Below are 18539 nucleotides of genomic sequence, written 5' to 3' on the forward strand. Positions count from 1 at the left end.
GGATTTTTAATTCGTCGGAGAACCAAGGTGCCGGGGGGCGCAGGGATCTATATTTGCTGCTAGAACGCGGGGTAAGGGCAGTCACTGTGTCTGTCAGCCAGCAAGAAATAGGAATGTTCAAGTCCTGCTCAGTATTAATAGAAACCGGAATTGTCTCAGTCAGACGCTGATTAAAGGCAGCGATATCGAGCCTATCCCATCGGTAAGAAGATTTAATTTCCTCCATATGAGATCTGGTAGAAAATAAACCAGGTGGTAACATAAAGTGTATCGCGTAGTGATCAGACCAATTTAATGGACGCGCCGATTGATTACAATCGAACGAAAGACTAGAAATAATTGGGTCCAAGAGGTGGCCTGCGAGATGAGTAGCCCCAGAATTACAAAGTTTGAGATTAAAAACCTCAAGATCAGATAAAAAAGATTTATTCAGGGGGTTATTAACATCTTCTAAGTGAATATTCAAATCACCAAGAATAGTGAAATTATTCGATTTCAGTAATGTTGCAGAAAGGCAATCAACAAGTGAGGGAATCCAAGAAGCTGCATTCCCGGGCGGCCGATAAATTAGCAGACCGGAAAGCGTCAATCAGGGGTTAATCATTAATATAAATAATGCTGCCTCACTACCTGGAAGATGTAGTCGTTCCAGTTTACATTGATAGATGGATTTGAAAATGATTGCGATTCCACCACCTTTACCAGAGGGTCTGTCCTGATGCAACACAACATAGTTGGTGAAATCGAAAATATTTAGTTTATTCTTAGGGAGCGATCTACAGTTTAGGCTCCAAAAGTGGAGAGGAAAAAAAGATGGGGTACGGCCCTAGGTCGGCTTCCTTTTCCCCCGGTAGTGTTTTTTGTTTAATTGCGTCTTGGAAAGCTGCATTTTGCCGGTGGAAAAGCCACAACCAGCACATGTAAAATAATGAGAAGGCAGAGTGCATAAAGTGCAGGTGGTGGGGATGGGAGGTCGTAATAAATGTAGTGCCATGGTGGTGTAATATACGCGGTCACACAAGGCATTCCGAGTTAACATACCTAAGGACATGTTGGCAAAGAGCAGCCCGTCCTCAGCGCGGACGGGCGCAGACGGGCTGAACTCAAGCGGAACTCCGGCGGAACTTCGGCGATCCCGCTGCGCGATGACGCTGCGCGTCAGCGTGGCTCGCTTAAATGCACGTCCAGCCTCCAAGACTAGACCGCGCAGAGCGCCTAGCGTCGTCAGCCCCACCTAAGATGGCCACTATAACGAGACGTGGACAGGGACCCGCAAAACCGCGGTGCTTGTTTCCAAAATTATATGCAGTGAGCGGAGCAGAGTGCGGTAAGCTGTAGGCCAATTTTAAAATCAGGGTAAAAGTTTTAAATACAAAATGAAATCAGGCAGACAAAACGGGAAGTTTTAAAAAGCTGCTAAAATGCAGCACGATCTGATCGAGGTCTCCTTTAGAGTAGCGCCAGCTTGTTAGAGCGCCCGCCGAGGTTTGCCTCACTTAAATGCGCGTCCAGCCTCCAAGACTAGACCGCGCAGAGCGCCTAGCGTCGTCAGCCCCACCTAAGATGGCCACTATAACGAGACGTGGACAGGGACCCGCAAAAGCGCGGTGCTTGTTTCCAAAATTATATGCAGTGAGCGGGGCAGAGTGCGGTAAGCTGTAGGCCAATTTTAAAATCAGGGTAAAAGTTTTAAATGAAAAATGAAATCAGGCAGACAAAACGGGAAGTTTTAAAAAGCTGCTAAAATGCAGCACGATCTGATCGAGGTCTCCTTTAGAGTAGCGCCAGCTTGTTAGAGCACCCGCCGAGGTTTGCCTCGCTTAAATGCGCGTCCAGCCTCCAAGACTAGACCGCGCAGAGCGCCTAGCGTCGTCAGCCCCACCTAAGATGGCCACTATAACGAGACGTGGACAGGGACCCGCAAAAGCGCGGTGCTTGTTTCCAAAATTATATGCAGTGAGCGGGGCAGAGTGCGGTAAGCTGTAGGCCAATTTTAAAATCAGGGTAAAAGTTTTAAATGAAAAATGAAATCAGGCAGACAAAATGGGAAGTTTTAAAAAGCTGCTAAAATGCAGCACGATCTGATCGAGGTCTCCTTTAGAGTAGCACCAGCTTGTTAGAGCGCCCGCCGAGGTTTGCCTCGCTTAAATGCGCGTCCAGCCTCCAAGACTAGACCGCGCAGAGCGCCTAGCGTCGTCAGCCCCACCTAAGATGGCCACTATAACGAGACGTGGACAGGGACCCACAAAAGCGTGGTGCTTGTTTCCAAAATTATATGCAGTGAGCGGGGCAGAGTGCGGTAAGCTGTAGGCCAATTTAAAAATCAGGGTAAAAGTTTTAAATGAAAAATGAAATCAGGCAGACAAAATGGGAAGTTTTAAAAAGCTGCTAAAATGCAGCACGATCTGATCGAGGTCTCCTTTAGAGTAGCACCAGCTTGTTAGAGCGCCCGCCGAGGTTTGCCTCGCTTAAATGCGCGTCCAGCCTCCAAGACTAGACCGCGCAGAGCGCCTAGCGTCGTCAGCCCCACCTAAGATGGCCACTATAACGAGACGTGGACAGGGACCCGCAAAAGCGTGGTGCTTGTTTCCAAAATTATATGCAGTGAGCGGGGCAGAGTGCGGTAAGCTGTAGGCCAATTTTAAAATCAGGGTAAAAGTTTTAAATGAAAAATGAAATCAGGCAGGCAAAACGGGAAGTTTTAAAAAGCTGCTAAAATGCAGCACGATCTGATCGAGGTCTCCTTTAGAGTAGCGCAGAACAAGTGTGCCTGTGGTGGTGCTAGGCACTAAATAGTGCACTGGCTGAAAGAACAACAATGCACTGTATCTCGTAGATATGGTGCATTCCTACCCTTTCAATTTGGGGTAGGTCAGTGCAGCAAAAAGACTTGCGGCTCTGCCCTATGACAAATCTTTGTAAATGAGACCCTTAGTGCAATGAAGTGTGAGAGAACCCTTCAAGAAGAAACTCATTGGAAATCGAACCAAGGATTACGTCTACCACTTTTAAAGGTCACCAGCCGCCAATGATCAGCAGACAACTAACGTGGATCCCTTCCACATCCGGAACTTACCAACTCTTCTAACAGAACTAAATTTAGTCAAATGTTTCAAAAACGTTTATTGATTGATTAATTAAAACAATATTAATCATGTGATAGCCAATACAATTCATATATAATAGAATCAATGTAAAAAAGCCTGTGTGGTTAAATTCAATGGCCTTACATAACGAAAATTTTAAAATATGTCAATTAAGAAAAAATCTAATCCTCAAATCCCACCACAATGCACTTCTTGTTATTCACATAACTCGAATTGGCACCCCCATTGATCCTATAATAAACAGAAAGTTTATTAGTTAAACTGGAAACTAATTAATTAAGTAAAAATACCTCACTTGTGCTTCACTGCGTCTTTTGCGGCTCAACAAGACATGGTATGGCAATGGGCAGAAACCTTCCAATGCACGCCGACATTGTTGGGCTCTGCCCTCTTAAACCATAAAACATCCCCATGTTAAACCACAAAGCATCCCCTTGTTTCCATACGCTATTCTGAACAAATAAACCCCTCAGCTATCGTCTGCACTAGTACAAACAATGTTGGCAGCTTTATTGGTTACTCAAAACGTTGGTATGGAAGGTCATGGGACCTCCTGAATCATCTGTGAGGGCGGGGAGATCCTTTCCTATGTCAAAGGAAGAGGGGATACTTACTCTCTAGATAGCTACACATTAAACGATACGTTATCCCTCTGCTAGAAGAGACAAACATTCAAGAGGGCGGTTGGTGTTTACCACGCCTATACACCGCCTCCTACTGAGGTGATGTATGGGCGTGGTTCGCACCAACCACCCTCTTGAATTGTTGTCTCTTCTACCAGAGGGACACCTTAATGTTTATTGTGTAGCTTTGTTTGTTAGTCACAGAAAGCCAGTGCGGAGTGCCAGACAGATCCTCTCAGGCTTTGGGTAAGTTTTTCTTGCCCAGTTTGACCAATTCAGCTTCCATAAAATATATATATATATATATATTTGTTTATTATATTCTTGTGCCTGCTGCGCTCGCATTATAGCGCGTTAGTATCCAGTGAATAGTAGGTACGACAAACTGTTGTACATCAAAGGAAATAGAAAACGTGCTTTACAAGCCGTAGAATAACATAGAGCTGCATAGGATAAAATAGGAAAAGACAACTGCCGGCAAGATTTACAAACATAACACACCCTTTGTCTAACAACTTGCTGGCTCAAAGCAAACCTTCAGTTGGACACGTGACGCGCATCTAAATCCAGAACCAGCTTTATAGACTCAACAAGAAAAAATACTGCTCCTAGGATTACCCCATAACCTTATGTTTACCAGACATACTTTGCTACTCCTCTAGGAAGTGAACCTTGACTCTAATGATGCTGCTTCTAGTGTCACTCTGCCCAAACCAGCCCATGTCGTTAGAATAGGATGGGTGTCATAGGAGAAACAGAATTGTGCTTCCAAGTGACAGTAGAAAAAAGAAGCAGTGACTGTGAATGGAGGATGCGTTGTTCACGGTTGAGGAGAGTGGAAGTGAAATATACCGACATATTGATCCTCTCCCCTATTCATCCTCCAGTGTCTCACAGGACTCACATGGAAACTCTGCTAGTCCGTATCCATTAAAGCGGCCTGCTCCTGTCCTGGGAAAGGTCACCAGGGCCCCAGTTAATCTCTCCTCACTCACTTCCCAAGAATGGATCAGGGAGACTAGACATTTTTTCATCTAGTCTTAAATTCTGTTAGTTTCTTGGTCGCAGCTTGGTAGCCAAACCATATTAGACTGCCACACTCAATGTCGGAACAGTAATGAATGGCAGTGTCTTTGGACGATGACCATGGCTCTATCCAGTGCAACAGGCAGCCATCTCCTCTGTTTGCTGGTGATGGAGAAACATCTGGTATCATGTAATATGGCTTTTCTGGAGGAGGTGTCTACGGTACAGTAACTGATGCCAGTCAGAGTCTTGATTATCATTGACCAGTAAGGCTCTGGATTAGAGCAGGACCAAGCTACCTTTCGGGGATAATACTCTTCCAGAGCACATTGCCAACAATTGGAACTGCCAAGTAGAAGCTCGCTTCACTATTGTGGTCCGATGCCAGTGCTGGAGGATCTTGAATGAATTAAACCTCATCCTGCCTTCACGTAGGCTCTTGATGTGGGCTCCGAGAGCATGGCCCAACCTTCCTTTGGTGCCATTCCTTTTCCAAGCATTTGGAGAGTTTATTGAATATGAAAACTTTATAAAGCCTTGACAGTACTACCTTGTGGTTTCCCCATTCTCCATAGATAATCCAGGATTGGGGAAGCAGGAAATTTCAGTGTGACTGAATGAAATGATTGTGTTTCCAGATCCATTTGGCCATTCTCTTCCTTCACAGGAGTGGAATGGCTTAGCGGGCCGTCGATGTGAGGAGTTGAACAACAGTGTTGATTTTCAAAAACCTTTTATTCATATTAAGCAGAAGCAAACTAAAACAAAAATAATGTATATTTTCACATACTTTCTCAATAAGTTACGCATTTGGTTCCAGGCAAGATCCAATTGGGGATATTTCTAATTCTCTCATGTCTAGATCTCCCTAGATCACATCCTAAAGTTCAATAACTCTTACTAAAAAGAAAGTTGGTAGCTCTTCAACAGGTGTGTAAAGTTTAGTCCTTCTTTTTCAGATGGTTTGAATACCTGTAGTAGATTCCTTCATTTGAAGTGTCAATGGGGGCCCAGTCTGTGGTTGGGTGATGATACACTGCTTCTGTAAGAAGCTGTGGCTCCCAGTTTTTCACTCTTTTCACAGTTTTTAGGTATTACCTAGTCAGCACATGCTTCGAGACATGCTGTGTTCAGAATATGGATTTTAAGTTCTGCCCTTTCCCTGCCCATGTTATCAATTGGGTCTTGTGACAGTCTAGTGCAAATTCTTTTTTTTCCTTTTGTTAGTTTGCTTAGTAGTCCCTCCTTTTCTACTCTTGTAACCTCCCATAAGGAATGCCCCTCTTACATGTGCTCTTACTCTATTTGTTTCATTTACGTCAGAGCACTATTTTCTTAATAAGCTTCTCGACTGCTCTTCCCGGACCCTAATGGTATTTTTTATGTATTTTGTTTCTTATGGTGTAACAAGGCATGCTGCGCTTTATGTTGAAGTATGGTGGCCCCACTTTTATTTGGTTCTGCACGGCGAGCTCTCCCACCTCCATTTTTTAAATAAATAACTCAAATCATATTTTAACTCTCAGCGCGGCACCCGTTTTACAAATGCCGCACTTTATCTATTACTTGGAGCTTTGGCGCTTCATCTCCCTGTGGGGTGCCCTCCTTCCTGCCACGGAAAAAAACCCTGCCTATTCTACACTCCTCCCTCCCTGCTGTCTGCTTATGGAGACCACACCTTAAACTTCATCCGGCCGCTTTGCTTGGAATAAATGTTCTGCGGCCACCATTTCCAATTATTTCTGTTGCTGCAGCGTGGCATGTTAGCAGAAACTTATCTAATGGTATTTTTAATTTATTTACTTTCTTTTGTTGCAGTTCGGCATGCCAGGCTTTATCCTGAAATTTGACGTTAGCACCTTTCTTTTGGAGAACGTACCATTTACAGCGTCAATAGCTCCACTGATCAGTTTTCCCCACTGCTGGAATTGTTTTATAATTGCATTTTGTGCCGCTGAGCACGATCCCTCACAGGGTGCAGTAGCTTATGTGGCCAAAAAAGATCCCAAGGGACACCAAGCGATATAACCTGTGGTACTGCACAGTAAAAATAAAATGCTGCACCCACGATAATGTGGTGCAAACCTAAATACTGATAAGATCCCAAAGGTGAGACTTTTGGCATTGCAAATGCTTGTTTTGAGGAGTAATCTTGTTTGGGACTATGACACACCTGGATCTATGGTCTAAGTCAGAGGTCTTCAAACTTTTTGATGCCGAGACCCCCTTGTAAAACCTTTTTAGGGGTAAGGACCCCCTTCTGACAAAAGTTTCTAGAAACTGGTACTCATCATCATCTTTTGACAACCATAAATGCGCCTGTTAGACCTCATCACATCCATCCATCATTCATCCACCCACACTTTCACACATCCATCCATCATTCATCCATGCAACCTTTTATCCATCCATACATCCATCCACCCTTTCGTCCTCCCATCAATACATGCATCCTTAATTCATACACTCTTTCATCCATACATCCATCCACCCACCCTTTCATCCATCCACCCACCCATCATTCATCCTCCCACCTTTTCACACATCCATCCATACATCATTCATCCATGCAACCTTTTATCCATCCATACATCCATCCATCGGTCCACCCTTTCATCCTTACATCCATACATCTATCCTTCATCCATCTATTCTTCACCCATCCACCCTTTCATCCTTACATCCATACATCCATCCTTCATCCATCCACCCTTTCATCCTTCCATTCATACATCCATCCTTTACCCATCCACCCTTCCATCCATCCACCCATCATTCATCCACCCACATTTTTACACATCCATCCATCATTCATCCATGCAACCTTTTATCCATCCATACATCCATCCACCCTTTCATCCTCCCATTCATACATCTATCCATCATCCATCCACCCTTTCATCCATCCACCCACCCACCCTTTCATCCATCCATCCACCCATCATTTATCCCCCCACCTTTTCACACATCCATCCATGTATCATTCATCCATGCAATCTTTGATCCATCCATACATCCATTCTTCATCCACCCACCCTTTCATCCATCCATCCACCCATCATTCATCCCCCCACCTTTTCACACATCCATCCATGCATCATTCATCCATGCAACCTTTTATCCATCCATACATCCATCCATCCTTCATCCGTCCACCCTTTCATCCTTACATCCATACATCAATCCTTTACCCATCCACCCTTCCATCCATCCACCCATCATTCATCCACCCACCTTTTCACACATCCATCCATCATTCATCCATGCTACCTTTTATCCATACATACATACATCCACCCATTCATCCTCCCATCCATACATCTATCCATCATCCATCCACCCTTTCATCTATCCACCCACCCACCCTTTCATCCATCCACCCATCATTCATCCCCCCACCTTTTCACACATCCATCCATGCATCATTCATCCATGCAATCTTTTATCCATCCATACATCCATTGTTCATCCATTCACCCTTTCATCCATCCATTCACCCATCATTCATCCACCATCTTTTCACACATCCATCCATCATTCATCCTTCCTTCCATCCACCCTTTCATCCATCCATCCACCCTTACATCCATCCACCCTTTCATCCATCCACCCTTTCATCCACCCATTCATCATTCATCCACCCACCTTTTCACACATCCATCCATCCTTCATCCTTACATCCATCCATCCACCCATCATTAATTCACCCACCTTTTCTGTGCCTTTCTCGTGGGGGAGGGGGGGGGGGGGTCAGTACCTCTCTGCGTGTTTTTCCTTCTTTCCGGATCATGGGAGGGCATCTCTGTGCCTCCCTGCGGGGGCGGGGGATGTGTCACGGGACCCACAGCTCCAGGCGCGCAATATCCATTGACCTCAAAGGGCAGGCTACACTACAGCCTGCTCCCCCAGCCCCCCTCCCCCACTTCCCCAGCTCGAAACGGCTTCAGGGACATACACAGGCACACCCGAGTACTTGACAAGTCTTTTACTTGTTAATGAGGCTTCGATGTTTTTCACACCTCGGTGTGAATTAGGCCTCGCCATGAGCACCCTCATCAGCCCAAGCCAGGGACAGAATCTGCGACCCCCTTCAGAGGACTCCACGACCCCCCTGGGGGTCGCGCCCCACAGATTGAAGACCTCTGGTCTAAGTATTGAAAGGTCATGGTGGTCTGTTGCTTGCTACGTTCGTGAAGTTCATGCCTAAGTGGTCTCTGCCATGCCTTTCACCTTGGTTTTTCGATTCTGTGGGCCATTTAGACCAGCCCAGGTCCTGAGGAGACCTCCAAAAAGCCAGAGGATGAAACGCGTTGATGATTATGGGACAAATTGAAGTGGACTTCTTTCTTTAGAATGTTATGGAAGGGCAAATTAACTGACTGATCAAGCCCTTCCGTGCTTGACCTTAGTGTACATTGGGAGTGAATTAAAAACAAAAAACTTTTTATCAGGTGTACAAACAAAATAATCTCGACTGTTGTCCTATTAAGGTAGGGCGCTTCAATTATTAGAATGTTTTGTGAGAATATTGTAGTTGTCATTTCTGTAATTTCTCCTCATTTGTTCTTCAATCACTATCGGTGTTAGGGAGCTTGTAAGGACTATTAACTTTGATGCAAACACAGTACATCGTTTCATTGATGGGGCATATCTTGTTCAGTATTTTTCTTAATTTTATGTGAACTGCTGCGTTGCCGTCTTGCATTTCCCCAAACAATGTAACAGTGGTATACCTTTGTGTTCTGTTTTACGGTTGCCAAACAAAATATACAAAGTGACATGATAAATGTTAAGTTGAATGTCATTCTGCAATTTATCTGTACGGTTGGTCTGAATGTCCCAGCCTGTACAGAAAGAATATTTGTTTTAAATAGCGAGGAGGCGTCCTCCTTTTTTATAAAGTATATGAACCTATGCAGAAACTTGGCCACAGCTGACCTCCTGATCACGCCAATGCACCTTTAAGCTAGGACCAGGGCAAGGTCTAGCCATCAGCTGCTTGATTTATTTTTCTCTGTGAATAAAGGCATTACACCAGCTTTAACATGCAGCAACAGAGGCGCCTTCAGGCAGCGGTGTATTCTGCCAGAACATGGCAGTCGAATGTTTGATGAGGTTGTCTTTCATGGTCCAAGGTGATCTGGCTTGGTATAGGTGGGCTATGGCCAGTGTCTCACATGTCAGATCTCTTTCAAGTTTGGTTTCTAGAACCATGTCATGCATCTGTGGGAGTACATCTGCTAATTGTGAGAGCTTTTATGCTAGGTAGTAGGACATAATATGAAGCAGTCTTAGGCCACCATGACGCCTGCCTGCTTGTGGCTTTACATCCCCTCAAACAAAATAAAGTATATTTCAGTTTATTGGATGTAGACACAGTTGCTGTAGAATAAGGGCTAGTATGCAAAATATATCACTACAACATGGTAGGTAATACACCATGCTAATGGTTTGGGACCTCCACAATAGGGAATATTTTAAATGTGATTGGATGCAATCATTGAATGATTGCAATAATACTGCTTGTGGCATAAATACCACGCACACCAACAGTTTCCCTGTAATATTAACAATAGGTGCAATCAACCCAAGCTTGGCCATGCTGTACAAGTCAATACATTCAGTTTCTTATTGCAAGACCAAAAATACTATATTTTACAAATTGTTTGGGATTAACTTAATTTTCTCAGTACAAAGCGTTCACAATCTTTTATTTTAATCTATTTCATTGATGCACAATATATTACTCCAGTCCTCCTTAAATATCATTCTAAAACAAAAAAATTGGCTTGGGAAAATTTAATTCTTATACGAGATTACTACATAATCCAACTCTCCCACAAGATATTTTTTCGGGACCTATAATGGTAGAGTGGGAAAACAGGGGAATCAGAAACATTGGAGATATTAGGGGGGAACATTGTTTTCTACAATTCAAAGATCTGCAAGATAGATATAACCTAGAAGCAAGGCAATTTTTTAAATTTCTGCAGATTAGGAGTTTCCTCCTGGCAAAGAAAGGTGGTGTTCTGGGATTCAGGCGTAATGCTATAATGGAAATTATTCAGAAAGGAGAGGATTGCACAATTAAAAGATTGTATGCTGAATTGATGAAAGTAAAACAAGATGATCATCAAAAGTGGAGTGAAAAATGGAGGGATAATCTTACAATTAGTTTTGAAAGCTTTGGTATCTCTCTAGAAATGGGGAAATCATTACTATGTGCTGCACCATTACAGGCTCAACACTATAAAACACTTTACCACCTGTATTATACACCGGCTAAAATAGCTCAATGGGGAGGGTTAGTGGGTATTACATGCTATAGGTGTGGAAGCTCGGATGCTGACTTGGAACATGTATTTGCTTTATGTCCCCGTTTAGATTTATTTAAAAAGGAAATCGAATGTTTTATAAGTAAAATTGTAGAAAGCGAAATTGTTCTAACCCCAGGAACTATCCTATTAGGAGTAAATGTTGAGGATATACGTTCTTTTCGTGGGAGGGAATTTTTGTTTGTTGCTATGTCTATCATGAGATTATGTATAGCCTCTGCATGGATAGATCCTGTACCACCTACCTTCCATAAATGGCTGGCTAAGTTACTAATAATGTATAAAATGGAGAAAGTGATATATGCAAGGAAGGGAAAAAAGGGCAGGAAGTTGGGGGATATAATATGGGATCCTATAACTCGATGGAAGGAGGAATAATAATGAGAAATGCTGGATTGCCTACAGACAAGAAATATTAACTTGGTGCAAATACAATATTGATGTTGTTCAATATGAAAATACATGTTGCATTTATTAATGGTATTTTTTATGATCTAATTTGTGTTCTACTTTATTTTTGGAAATTTCACCCTCACCTGCTGATGATCCAGTCATTGTTTCTTATTTTGATTTATGAATTATTGGTATATACTTTTTCTCCTCTAATCTTTGGTTTGTATCAATGATGCCGTGCTTTGTATATAAATGCAAAATACTTCAATAAAAATATTTTTAAAAAAAATAAATAAAACAAGAATGTTGTTGGTCCAAAATATGGATCTAAATTCTTTCTTCCACTGCTTATTTTTTTTTCCGCACATGTCTTTAAAACTTGTTTTGTTTGACGTATTTCCGAGTTTTTTGTCACAGTCTGACAAAGAGAATCAGTATCCTCTTATCAATAACCGTTCTCAAATTCTGTCTTTAGTACACCTTCATGGTTAAATTCCACATGTTGTCGGCCAACAACACGTGAAGCTTAACCATGAAGGCCTACTAAGGCCAGAATTTGAGAATTCTTATTGCCAAGTGGATGCTTCTTTTCTCTCAGCTGCGGCCAGTGGTGGGAGTACCTGCGGGTGGTGACGTGGGGAGGGGCAGAGTGGGGGTAGTAATGTGTGGATTAAGGAGTTTAACAGGTAAGTAAACATATAAATGAATAAAATTAAATTCTTTGTGCGCACTGCAGCGCATTTGGTGATGCAGTGCACGCAACAAAATTTGTTTTATTCATATATATGTTAACTTACCTGTTAAACTCTGTAATCCATACATTACTAACCCCCACCCTGCCCCTCCCCCTCCCAACGTCACCGCCCGCAGGTACTCCCACCACCGGCCGTAGCTGTTTTCTTTTTCAGATCGTGATAACAAAATGGGAATGAAGTAAAAAAATTGATAAGCAAGAAGAAAAAATTTGATAATAAATGTATTATTTGACTAAAGGGAAGAATTGAATAAACAAGGAGGAACTATTACTTTGATTTCATTTTCCCTGAAGAAGCACTGATGTGAATGGGACGAAACGCTATTGGTTGTGGATATGTTTTGAAAATATTTTTTATGCAATGCAAGATGGAATAAAGCTCTTGATATTTGGACAATTATTGTACTTGTTTGGAATGGAATGGAGTCATTTTAATCTTAAAAAAAGGGGGTGTGGTATGTCCTCAACTATGCATTTGAGTCCCTAATTGATGAGAATACTCAGCTATTTAAGTTTAGCGGCAATCACTGAAAATGGAATCCATAACAGACACCCGAGTGGTGACTATCGACATGAGCCAATTCTCACTTTTGCCCTACTTAACTTTATTGCTCGAAAAGAGGGAGATGTCTATGATTAGGGAATTATGCTAAAGCAGTGAGGAAACAATATTTGTGAGTGTGAGCTGCATGTTATCTGTCTGTGTATGCTACCTATGATTGCTTTCTAACCTAATGATACTCCACAAACCAATTGATCTCTCTTTCCCTAGACAACAGAGGATGAGCCCACTGAGAAGGATGCCCTCATTCCTGGACGTAACATTGTTGCGGCTGGCTATGCGCTGTATGGTAGTGCCACCCTTGTGGCCCTTTCCACTGGGCAAGGAGTAGATTGCTTCATGCTGGATCCGGTATGTACAAGGGATATATTTCAGTTTAAATTTATAACGAAAAGTAGAGCCTGCGACACTCTTTAATGATCGAGTGCGATGACATAGCATTTATGACCAGAATCCTACAAATGTAACCAAACACACACTTGCTGCCTGTGTGCATCACAGACACCTAACAGCCTCACTGGGCTCACAGATCAGAGCTATCAGTGGTCTGCAAACACATAGGCAGCTCCCAGTACCCTGGAGCTGGGGCAGGAATCAGCCTTTACAATGTGGCTCGAACCACTCTGTGCCTTCACAGCGTGGTCCGAACCACAGATGCATCTTTACAAAGCATACCTTTACCATGCAAATCTTTAAAACGACTTGTCTTAGGGAAAGCAAGGTTAGACTGATGTTGGAGTTTGAGTCCAACACTTTCCCTACTTGTGCGCAGACTGGAGTTGGAATAGCAAATTATAATATTCCAAAGTCCAGGGCTTCTCTAAAAAGACATGTCGTTGTGATGACTTGCGTGGTAAAGGAATGCATTGTAAAGACGCATTCGTGGTTCAGACTGCGTTGTAAATGCTTGCGTGGTAATTGCATGCATGATTCAAATATAAACTACAGGGCCAAACAACTCAAATGATCTGCCTCCTTAATACTGGAATATGAAATGAAGAGAAATTAACTTGACTCGCAAAGATATTAATGTGTGGAAGCACAGAATTTTAGATTTCATGAAGCTGAGTTCTTGTCCGCGGAGAGCCCATTGCACCAAATACTAGATCTAAAAATGCATCCAACTTTGCAGTACCAGCCAGTTAAGTGTTTTCAGCTCAGGCTTAACATAGTCTAAATGTGTCTAGCCGTGAAAAGGATTGACTGCCTTGTTTTCAATTAATTTGAACATTTTGTTGCTTGTCATTTTGCCATATTCCAAGCATAACAATGTTGGTTGTCACCAAGAATCCCGGAGCAGACTCCATGATTGTTATTCATCTGATGGTCTTTCACGTGGGCTGTTTGTGTTTTCAGACAGTTTATATGATTTTGATAGTCCCAGTATTTGGTATTCATAAAAGCGAGGGTGGGGCTCACATCCTTCAGAAGAACACGTTGATTGCATGTCACAAAGCACAATTGGTCCATGGGTGACACATCATGTAACCTATGTGTTGTTTGAGTTTTCATGTTAGAGGTAGTGCCCGCAGGGGTGTTTCAAGGGAGTTTTAGTGGTACTTGCAACCTCATATCGAAATCATACAAGTGATAAATGAGTGATTCGTGGCAGTTGTGTGGAAGTCATGTGTCGTATAAATTGCCTGTGTGGGAGATCTGCGAGCCTCTTGAATATGCATATTGTGGGCAGTTCCAAGTGAACAGAGCTCCATAATGTTGGGTGGGTGTTTTGGTGTTGGTGTGTGGGTGTGCTCCAGAAGTCTGTCTCTTGTGGGTGGTCCTGGTCTTGTTTATTACCAATACTTATAGAATTATTGTGAAATATTAGCAAAACAAAAGCAAAAGATGCAGACAATATTGTAGGAAGTACTGAGTTAGGAAGCAGTAGCTGGCTGCAAAGGGACATATTGGCTATTAGAGGTCTTTTTCACGTCTCCATGTGTTTTTTAAAAGAAAATTCTGTTTGCCCAAGCTGGCTGCCATCACCACATTGTCTGGATAATCACAATCTTCATCTCCCGAACATCAACAGATCTCAGGTCCAATCCCTATTGGACAGAAGCAACACTTTACTACATGGTTTCATTGGGTGTTATCCGCGCTGCACTAACACATGTGATAAATACACTGTGCTCCTTGCACTGTCATTGGTTGCGGGGGAGCTGCTCTTCTCAGAGTAGACTATGTATGTGATACTGATAGAGCACAAACCTACCCAAGGTAACTGACTTCTAGACAAAGCCAAAGGTAGAGGATTGTGTACGCATTCAGGGTGGAGGATGGGGCCAGAACAGTGTATCTTCGCTACATGTAGCATGTGATTAAAATATAAACTCCAATTCTTCTGAACTGTGTTATAATTTTGAGATCCGCAGGCTCTCGGCGAGTTTATCTTGGTGGATAAAGATGTTAAAATAAAGAAGAAAGGGAAGATCTACAGCCTGAACGAGGGCTATGCCAAGTACTTTGACCCTTCCATCACAGAATATTTAAACAGCAAAAAGTTCCCTGAGGTAAGGAAGACTATAGCTAAGGATCGGTGAACTGAAATCTAAAGTACATACTAACATTCTGCCTCATCTCTGCATGCCTGGGTCTAAGTTACTCCATCCCTGAGGAAACTGTCTAAATGTATTTATGTACTTTACTCCCAGTGCTTCTCCGAGCGTTATTTTATTTTGGGAAGCGCCGCTTACATCGGATATGTCGCATCGCGCTGACAGTGCATCGCTGCTGTTACATCGTGCGCGACATCACATCGCATGCCGTCAGAACGCATGCAAGTACATCGCATTTCATTCTACATCGTTAAACATTACATCGGAAGACACTTTTGCGAGCAGAATATTTCTTAAACATGACATCGGAAGACAGCAGAATAATTGTACATTACATCGGAAGACACTTTTGCGAGCAGAATATATCTTTGTTGAAGACACTTTTGTTTGTTTAAGAAACATTACATCGGAAGACAGCAGAATAATTGTTGAAGACACTTTTGTTTATTAGCCGACACGTACAATACGTCAATAAATAAAAAAATAAATAAATAAAATATGTGGTCTGACGGATCGGTTGCCAGACTTTGGTGCTGGCAGACAAGGTTCGAGCCTCCACTCGTACCAAAATGATATACGACCAGCGGAATTGTGTTTATAAAATGGAAAATGTATTAATGGATTGTTTATTTAAGAACATTTCTTTACCGGCATTATATTTATTTGTTGAAGACACTTTTGCGAGCAGAATCGCTGCTTGTTTATTTAAGAACAGATCCGGCCTTTTATACCGCCACAAGAGACTTTGGTGCTCTTCTTAAATAAAGCAATTGATTTGGAAAACAAAGAACTGCAACGCAAATCAGGTCATTTCTTTCAAGATACTAACATCTGTTTCAAACCGGCACGTACAATACCTCAATAAATAAAAAAATTAATAAATAAAATATGTGGTCTGACGGATCGGTTGCCAGACTTTGGTGCTGGCAGACAAGGTTCGAGCCTCCACTCATACCAAAATGATATACGTCCTGGGGAATTGTGCGCATATTCGCAATTGTGTTTATAAAATCGAAATTGTTTTTATTAAAATAAATGTATTTGGAAACAAAGAAATGCATCATATTTATTCAGGCATCATATTTAATACGGGTGGATGGATGGGCGGGTGGGTTGGAATGGGTCCTGGTGGATTGATGTGTGTGGGTGCGGTGGATGGATGTGGGTGGGTGGGATGGGTGGATGTGGGTGGGTGGGATGGGTACATGGGTGATGGTGGATTAATGGATGAGTGGGTGGGTGGGTGGATGTGGTGGATTAATGGTTGGATGGGTGGCTGCTGGGGGGTTGATGGGCGGGTGGGTTGGATGGGTCCTGGTGGATTGATGTGTGTGGGTGCGGTGGATGGATGTGGGTGGGTGGGATGGGTGGATGTGGGTGGGTGGGATGGGTGTATGGGTGATGGTGGATTAATGGATTAATGGATGAGTGGGTGGGTGGGATGGGTGGATGGATGGATGTGGGTGGCTGGGATGGGTGGATGGGTGATGGTGGGTTAATGGATGAGTGGGTGGGTGGGTGGGTTAATGGATGAGTGGGTGGGATGGGTGGATGGATTGAGTGGGTGGGTGGGATGGTTGGATGGGTCCTGGTGGATTGATGTGTGTGGGTGCGGTGGATGGATGTGGGTGGGTGGGATGGGTGTATGGGTGATGGTGGATTAATGGATGAGTGGGTGGGTGGGTGGGATGGGTGGATGGATGGATGTGGGTGGCTGGGATGGGTGGATGGGTGATGGTGGGTTAATGGATGAGTGGGTGGGTGGGTGGGTTAATGGATGAGTGGGTGGGATGGGTGGATGGATGGATTGAGTGGGTGGGTGGGATGGGTGGATGGATTGAGTGGGTGGGTGGGATGGGTGGATGGGTGATGGTGGGTCAATGGATGAGTGGGTGGGATGGGTGGATGGATTGAGTGGGTGGGTGGGATGGGTGGATGGATGGATGTGGTGGATTAATGGTTGGATGGGTGGGTGCTGGGGGATTGATGGGCGGGTGGGTTGGATGGGTCCTGGTGGATGGATGTGGGTGGGTGGGATGGGTGGATGTGGGTGGGTGGGATGGGTGTATGGGTGATGGTGGATTAATGGATGAGTGGGTGGGTGGGATGGGTGGATGGATGGGTGGGTGGGATGGGTGGGTGTCATGCACTTTACCCGCTAAATAATTACACCAAGGTGTCATGCAACAACATAAAGCAAGGTGATATGTAATGTCACATAGAAAAATACACAATAATCACGTTTGTACATTTTTATTTGTTAAACACCAAAAACACGTTTGTACATATTTAATTGTAAAATACAATAAACACGTTTGTACATTCTTATTTGGTCAACGCAATAAATACGTAGGTATATTTTTATTCGGTTTACATTGCTTGTATACAAAATACTTACAAACTTACTAGGTATGTACATGAATAAAATAAAGTACATTTCCATGGGAAAAATAGGGGGTACAATTTACAGACAGGATTATGGGGCACAACAGTAAGGATTCAGAGGATGGAATACAACACATACAAGTGCCAACTTGCTTTACCCAAAGGAATTAAGCACATGTGCGATGGACGACAGGTAGTCAGAAGGCACAGAGAAGGGGAAAAGTTTTAATACTGCCAAAAGTCTGACAGACATTTCCTTTGAACGCGGGCAAACACGTGCATGTAGATTACCTGCTAAACACTGTGACATTCGCATTTCCTGGAAACTTTGCTCCTTTTTTAAGGATTCCTTGTAGATCTGGGTGAAAGGGGTGGGCGTGCTTTTAAACGTCCCATCAAGCATCCACACATCACTGTTCTCCAAGCGGTTAAGATTGCGGGGGGTGCTAAATATTAAAATGCGCTTTTCACAGTTCTCATTGTCATACAGAATAAACTGTTCCTTCGAAACGGTAACACACAGTTCAGCAGGCATTTTAATATCCCCAAAAGTTTGTGGTGCCACACTTTGTGGGTGATTCGTGAGTTTCTTACGTTGGATCATTCGCCGTAAGCTGGGGATGGCAGGCATACTACTAGCCACATGTTCACTAATATGTTGTGATACCTCCCTTAAAATGGCACCACACGGGTCATTGGAGTTGCATGCAATCATTTTCATCTCATTTACCGATTCTCTAACTTCAATAGCAGTTGCAGAGGCCGAGTGGTTATGCTCTGTGCTCCTTAAAACAGA

At 43.2% G+C, this 18539-nt stretch overlaps 1 protein-coding gene across 2 annotated transcripts in view; it reads left to right on the forward strand.

Moving 5' to 3' along the window:
• The window catches only part of LOC147727140 (fructose-1,6-bisphosphatase isozyme 2), a 326433-nt gene that overhangs the window by 92951 nt on the left and 214943 nt on the right, over positions 1–18539 (forward strand). For both annotated transcript variants that reach the window (XM_086961191.1, XM_086961190.1), the window contains exons 4-5: positions 13011–13151; positions 15176–15313. In XM_086961191.1, the coding sequence (XP_086817317.1) occupies positions 13011–13151; positions 15176–15313 (279 nt within the window). The remainder of the gene's footprint in view (positions 1–13010; positions 13152–15175; positions 15314–18539) is intronic.

The sequence above is a fragment of the Lissotriton vulgaris genome, chromosome 3_1, assembly GCF_964263255.1.
Source record: "Lissotriton vulgaris chromosome 3_1, aLisVul1.2, whole genome shotgun sequence".
NCBI lineage: Eukaryota > Metazoa > Chordata > Amphibia > Caudata > Salamandridae > Lissotriton > Lissotriton vulgaris.